This window comes from Aptenodytes patagonicus, chromosome 4, assembly GCF_965638725.1.
Source record: "Aptenodytes patagonicus chromosome 4, bAptPat1.pri.cur, whole genome shotgun sequence".
NCBI lineage: Eukaryota > Metazoa > Chordata > Aves > Sphenisciformes > Spheniscidae > Aptenodytes > Aptenodytes patagonicus.
The window spans coordinates 5,996,657-6,003,418 of NC_134952.1; the positions used below are offsets into that span (position 1 = coordinate 5,996,657).

Here is a 6,762-nt window from a genome sequence, read left to right on the forward strand (position 1 = left end):
AAGCCTGTACCTACATGTTCAGAGGAGCAGGGCCTTAGAGGCAAAGACAGTGTCTTCTTAGCAGGGGGAAATGCGCTTGCCGCACGCACAACAAGGACAAGCACAACACCAAAGCGAACAGTGTGGCTAGCACAAGGCAAGGATGGGGAGGACCTTGCTTTCCTGCAGCATTTTTCCTCGGGAAGTCTTGAAACACTTTCCAAGGCAGCTGGCTGGAGAAGTTTGCACGTAATCGCAGCTGGCTGGGGATACAGTTCAGCCCCGACTCGCAGGTGCCATGGGCTCCTCTACCCGGCAGACCTCACTGCCACACTCGTAATGCCAATGCTAACAAATGTCCCAGTGACTCGGTAATAACAGAGTAATTTCACAGCGTTGCTCAAGCCCAACCCCGAATCTGCTCGCAGTGAGGGACAGTAGCCTCCGACCCTTACCTTGAAACTGATTTCAGTTTTGTGGTTTGGCACCTTGCTTGCCAGCTTCTCGGTGTGTTTCTGAAAGGCAAACGGCTCCCAGACCTCTCTGGAAAAAAGCAGCGTTTAGAAAGCAGAGAGGCAGAGCGCTGGATCGCTTCATGCTGCTCTCCTCGTGCCTTGGCAGAAGGGAACGGCAACAGGTTTGTACTGAGAGCTGACGATGTTTCAAGGCAACACTGCATGCTGCTTGCAGGATAAACGCATTAAGAAAATTAAACATTTTTACAGCTGTCACACCATCAAAGCTTTATTCTCTCCACTCTTTAAGTGTTGGTTTGCATATCCATGCCATCCCAGCTATGTAATAACCTCTCTAAAGCTATTTTTGTTTTACATTCCTTACTATTTGGTAAAGCAAGCTGGAGTTTTCTGAGGACACTCTTTTTTAGAAGAACTAATTCAGCATTATTTTCTTACCCGTTTCCTTTGTTGGAAGCAGAGAAATCAACTAAGGAAAACCCAAAGTTAGCATACCATGCCTCTGAGGGAAACTGCCTTCCCCACCTCGTCATAGCCGGGCTGTTCCTCTAGATGGCTCTGCCTTTGCCCAAATACATCAAATCCCTGAAGCAAAAATCGCAATTTCGAGCGATACGGCGATACCACTGACTGCTCCTCTCCCTCCTGCAATGATCGTGGGTTTTTTGAGCAAACGGATAAACACAGATTTGTTGTAATTGTAGAGAATAACATTTTCGGCTTAGCTCTTCAAACACAGAGGGAAGCTGCTTTTTAAAAATCTACCTGCTTCTTGTCCTTTAGATGCCCTTTCCAGCTGTGATTTCCCCTTAAACTGCTTGTTTTAGACGCTTGTTGTCCGGTCAGTCTTCAAAGCAGCATTTTCCAGTGCGACCCTTCTCCAAAGAGATGAGGAGCTGTTATAAATGATAAAGGCAAGGAAGCTGAGAAGGGAAAAAGCACCTTGCGAAGCATAATGTAAAATTTTCTCCTGTTGTTCTGGCTATCCAAATACACACGGTTAGCTCTTTCCCCAAAAGATGCAAAATCAAATCAGCAGCAGCAACAGTGACAGAAACACAATAACAGAAAAAAACCCCACCCCCCCTCAAAAAAACCCAAAACACCAAAAAACCCAAAACCCCAAACACTTCCCCTTATGATTAAAGGAGGAAACCCAAAATCCTAATTCTTTATCACACTCACTTTTAAGTGATTCTGTCTCCAAACTGTCTGTCCACTTTTTTTAAAACGAAATATAATGGTGAAGATCCTCCAGTTATTACATCCCTGCTTAGATCACACGAGGGATGACAATTTGGGATTGGAGGTAGCCCAGGAAAGCCGCCCCGATTCAGCTTCACTGATTTACATGTGCGTTTATAACTATTTTATCGAAGCCATAAAACGCAAAGACTTTTCCCAAACGCTCCTCTCTCCCCAAAATCCTGATGTCAAATCAAGACACCCGGCGCTTGCAACCCTGGGGAGAGCGCTTCGCATCTGTACCTGGAAAGGGGATTTTTAGGCTTTTTTACCAGCAGAAAACTGAGTAACAATCCCGTTTAAGACCCGGGGATTTACGTCTTCTAAGCGACTGACAAAGACTCTCTAAATTCTCCCGCACCGTTGACCGTATTTTTCTTGTTATATCGTGTGCTTTGCCCCGGACGAGAAGGATTTGCCGGGGCTGGTCCCCGTACAAACCCCGGGGTGTCGGGATCGTTACGAATACCGAGAGCTTTTTCTCCGGAAAAGGACGCGCTTTCCCTCAAGCTCCCGCGAAGCACGAAGGCGAAAATCAACTTTTATTCATTAAATCGCGCCCCGCGACTGCCAGCCCTTTCCTCCCGCAGTACGAGCGAACACGCCAATGTTGGTTGCTTGTTTAATTTCGGGCAATTCTTTATCCAAAGCTAATTAACTGCGATCTCAGCCCCTGTTGTTGTGAGACGGGCGGCAGCATTACACATAAATAACAGAGTTTAAGCGAATTTCATCCTTCGCGTTCCCGTCGGGGCAACCGCAGTGATGCTAATCTCCCCCAGACCTCAATTTCGCGGCCCGTTTCGGGGCCGAAGGGATCAGGGACGATCGCATCCGTGGGAAAGGGGGATCGGATCCCTGAGCGCCGGGGCAGCGCGGAGAGCCCCGGGGAAGGGGCGGCCGGAGCGGGGGGCGGCCGGGCAGCGCCGGGGAAGCGCGGAGAGACCCCCGGGACGGGGCGGGGGGGGGGGGGGGGGACAGCCGAGGGGCGGGGGGGCGGGCAGGCCGGGCGATGCTGCCCCCGCGCTGCCGGGAGCCAAATCCCTGGCGCCTCCCGCAGCTCCCGCCGCCGGTCCCTCCCCCATCGCCGCTTTTGGGGCCCGGCCTTGCCCCCCTCCGCCTCCCTCCCAGGCGCGGAGCCGCGCTACTGGCTGCTCCCTGCGCGCCGCCGCCGCCCGCCCAGCTCCGGCCGCGGGCGGGGAGGCCGGGCGCACGGCAGCGCCTATAAGGGCGTCGCGCCGCAGCCCCCCGGGATTTTTTGGTCTGGGGCCACCGGGGCCGCGGGGGGGGGGGGGGCTGTCCGCGGGAGAGGACGGGAGCGGGGGGGAGCGCCGGCCGCCCTGCATGGCCAGGGATTATGAGCGCCGGTGAGTTGCAGCAGGCGCAGCCCAGAGCCTCGGCGCCGGCGGCCGCCCCCGCGCCCCCGCAGCCCCGCAGCGCCCAGGAAGCCCCCGACATGGCGGTGTACTGCAGCGAGAACTTCAGCGTCTACCCCCAGCCCAGCCTCCACCCGCCCGGCGCCGCCGCCGCCGCCGCCGCCGCTGCCGCTGCCGCCGCAGCCGCCGCCGCCTCCTCGGGGCAGCGGGCGGGCGGGTACGCGCTGGGGGACTACGGGGCGCCCGCCAACGCCGGCTACCTGTGGGGCATGAACAGCCCCGCGCCCTACCTGCAGGGCCCGCCCGGCTCCGCCGCCGCCGCCGCCGCGCCCTTCCTGCCGCCGGCCTCGTACGGCTGCTCGCGGGGCGGACAGCTGGTGGGCTCCCCCTCGGCGCCCGGCTCGCCGTCGGCGGGCGGCGCGGAGCTGAGCTGGCTGAGCCTGGCCAGCCAGGAGGAGCTGCTGAAGCTGGTGCGGCCGCCCTACTCCTACTCGGCGCTGATCGCCATGGCCATCCAGAGCGCCCCCGAGAGGAAGCTCACCCTCAGCCACATCTACCAGTACGTGGCCGAGAACTTCCCCTTCTACAAGCGCAGCAAGGCGGGATGGCAGAACAGCATCCGCCACAACCTCAGCCTCAACGACTGCTTCCGCAAGGTGCCCCGCGACGAGGACGACCCCGGTGAGGCCGCCGCGCCGGGCTGGAGGATGGGCCGGGGAGGGGGGAGCGGCGGGCGCAGATTCCGCGGGGCCGCCGGAACCACCGTGAGGAGAGCGGGCGACAAGCGGTCCCCTTGTCCGGAGGGTCCCTTGTCCCCTCTAGCCGGGAGCTGTGAGGAGTCCGGGCTCCCTTGTCCCCTCGGGGCCGGTGACATGAGGAGACCGGGCTCCCTTGTCTCCTCAAGCCGGGCGCTGTGAGGAGTCCGGGTTCCCTTGTCCCCTCCGGGCCGGCGCTGTGAGGAGACCGGGCTCCCTTGTCCCCTCGGGGCCGGCGCTGAGAGGAGTTCGGGCTCCCTTGTCACCTCGGGGCCGGCGCTGTGAGGAGACGGGGCTTCCTTGTCCCCTCAGGGTCGGTGACACGAGGAGACCGGGCTCACTTGGCTCCTTGGGTCCAGTGCTGTGACCGTCCCCCCTCGCCCCCCTCGGGCCTGGCGCTGGCCCCCGCGGGAGGTTTGGGCGAGGGGCAGCTGGCCCCAGCCCTCACCCCCTCCCCGAGCTGGCCGGGTGGGCTGAGGCTGGGAGTGCCGGTTGTGCAAGGCCCGGCTCCTTCGGCCGTGATTCACGGCTCCCCTCCCTGCCCGCCGCTCGGCGGCCCGGCCCCGGGGCACAGCCGGTGCCCGGGAGTGGGCGGAGGGCGGAGGTGCGCCGGGACGGTGCAGGTCCGGCCCGGCAAGGAGGGGACGTGCCGCTCTGGGGCCTTTGGGGGGACGCTGTGGGGTCACTGCTCCCGTCAGGCCCGGGCATGGGCAAGAGGTGTGTGGGGACAGCTAATGCCACCACAGCCCCCTCACACTAAGTGTGTGCCCCTGCTTGCTGTGAGGCAGCCAGGGCAGGGGGAGCCCTGCTTCGTGTTCCCTTCGGCCAGGTCTGAGGTAGAGGTGCAGATACTCCAGGGAGGTTTATGCTCGGTGGTGGGGAGGTTCTCCTCCTCCATGTGGCCTTAAGGTTCACTTGGGCATTGGAGGAGTGGGTGTGATGATGTCCTGGAGCCAGGTCTTGAATCCTTGTTCTGGACAACAGACAGGAGGAACAGGTGTAGGAGAGGTGTGGGTGCTGTGCAGATCAGACAAGGCATGGATATTGCTTATCTGTCTGCGGTGGGGCTTGCTGTCACAGAATTTGACTTTCTCTCTTGTTTCTCCTGTTTTCCACCAGGGAAGGGAAACTACTGGACCTTAGATCCCAACTGTGAGAAGATGTTTGACAATGGGAACTTCCGTCGCAAACGCAAGCGGCGCTCTGAGCCCAACGCCCCCGCGACTGCATCTGCAGCCTCCTCTCTGGGGGGCCTGAAGGCCGAGGAAGAGCGACCCATCCCAGCCACAGGCAAACCGTGTGGAAACAGCCCACCCCCAGAGCTGGACCCCTCGCCTTCTGCCAGGGACCATCCAAAAAGCTCCTCTCCCTCCGGTATCATTTCATCCACCCCTAGCTGCCTCAGCACCTTCTTCAGCGGCATGAGCTCCCTGAGCAGCGGAGGCAGCCGGCTGACAGGGGGTCTCAGCAGTGACCTGCATCACAGGAACTTCTCTGCTGGACAGCTGAGCAGTGGCACTTTCACCCCTTCCAGCAGCTCTTCTCAGGAGGTGCCTTCGCCAGACCAGCTGCAGCGGGTTGCGGGACCTTCCCCCGCCTACTACAGCTCCTTCCATCCCAGCAGCAGCAGCCAGGGAGCCCAGTACAACCACTACTACAACTTCACGGTTAACAGCCTCATCTACACCCGGGATGGAACAGAGGTGTAGGATGCTGGGGCAGTCGGCCGGCGAGCTCTGCAAAGGGAATGGGAGTTGCAGGTGTATTTGGCAGCACGGAGGACCATATGCTTTTGCAAACAGCATTTCAATGTGGACGCTTCCCAGGAGTTCTTCCAGGAAGACAGACCTTCTCACCTTTCAAAATGAGAACGCCCCTTAAACACCAGCAGAAGGCAGATGCAAAGTCTTTTCCCCATCCTGGAAAATGTTAGGTGGTTTAGATGGCTTGCCGTCTAAATTCTGCAGATGAAAGTGAACTGAATTAATGTTTTCAGAGGTTTCTAATCCTGAATGTAGAATAAGAAGTTTAAAAACTGTAACCATAAAGCGATATCAGCAAGAGCCAAGTGTAGATATCCAGTGATTCTTAGAAGAGAACAGGAGAAAACAAATGAAGAGATTTCTTATGAAGTGCCTTGTACAATGTGTTAAAAAACTCTTCTGCCAGCAATTGCCTCTGTAAGCCCTTGCTTTCTGCCCTGATCCTGCAATATGCAATGCACGGGGGAGATACTCTGGGAAAACACCCACCCAAAACCTCCTCAAAACCCACAGAGGTTCTCTCTGGTCTTCCTGTGTATGGCATATTGTACAGCCAGGGCCGTGTCTTGTAAAACAATCTTTTCCCCTGAGCTTAGTACCAAAGATAACTCTAGCCATGCAGCTTTAGCAAGAGAATAAACACTGGGGTATTTTTATACATATTTGTACGTAATGTAACTCTTCTGTACATATGTTTCTATGTGGTTTTATATTTGTAAATTATGCTCTGGAGCTGTACTTATTTATAATGTGTTTTAAACTTTGTTAAAGTTTATTTTACTTCATTTCCCCTTCTTTTTGGTTGTTTTATTTGTTTTGAATTTTTTGTTGGTTTTGTTTTTCTTCGTTAGTATATTAATGCAACTTTTCAGGCTGAACAGCTGTTGGGAATAAAATGTTAACAATTGTTAGATTTTTGCCTGGTTGTTCCTCAGTATGTTTGAGGTATTGTAAAACTCTGGGAGCCAGGTTTTGCTTTCACGTGGGTTGGGATAAAAGGTGCAAAGATTTACGAACAATTTCATCTGCGCAGTAAGGCAGAAAAAACCTGCTCTGGGCCCAAAGGAGACGCATCTGAGCTGATTTGCAGCCTCTCATAGTCTCGCTGTGCAGGGTGGGCTCTCTGGGCTTTTTTGTTTGTTTTTGTCAACGGTCTGAATTACAACTG

At 56.4% G+C, this 6,762-nt stretch overlaps 1 protein-coding gene across 1 annotated transcript; it reads left to right on the plus strand.

The window, feature by feature from the left end:
* Window positions 1-3,057: 3,057 nt before the first annotated feature.
* On the plus strand, window positions 3,058-5,540 carry FOXI3 (forkhead box I3). Its single transcript, XM_076337559.1, has 2 exons — window positions 3,058-3,757; window positions 4,951-5,540. Exons 1-2 carry the CDS (start codon window positions 3,058-3,060, stop codon window positions 5,538-5,540), a joined length of 1,290 nt encoding a protein of 429 aa, XP_076193674.1.
* Window positions 5,541-6,762: the final 1,222 nt, after the last annotated feature.

Excerpts from the sequence above, each read along its gene's own strand:
- FOXI3 (XM_076337559.1), top strand. The coding sequence starts at position 3,058 with ATGAGCGCCGGTGAGTTGCAGCAGGCGCAGCCCAGAGCCTCGGCGCCG. Across the intron at positions 3,758-4,950 it reads CCGCGACGAGGACGACCCCG|GGAAGGGAAACTACTGGACC; the intron begins GTGAGGCCGCCG and ends GTTTTCCACCAG.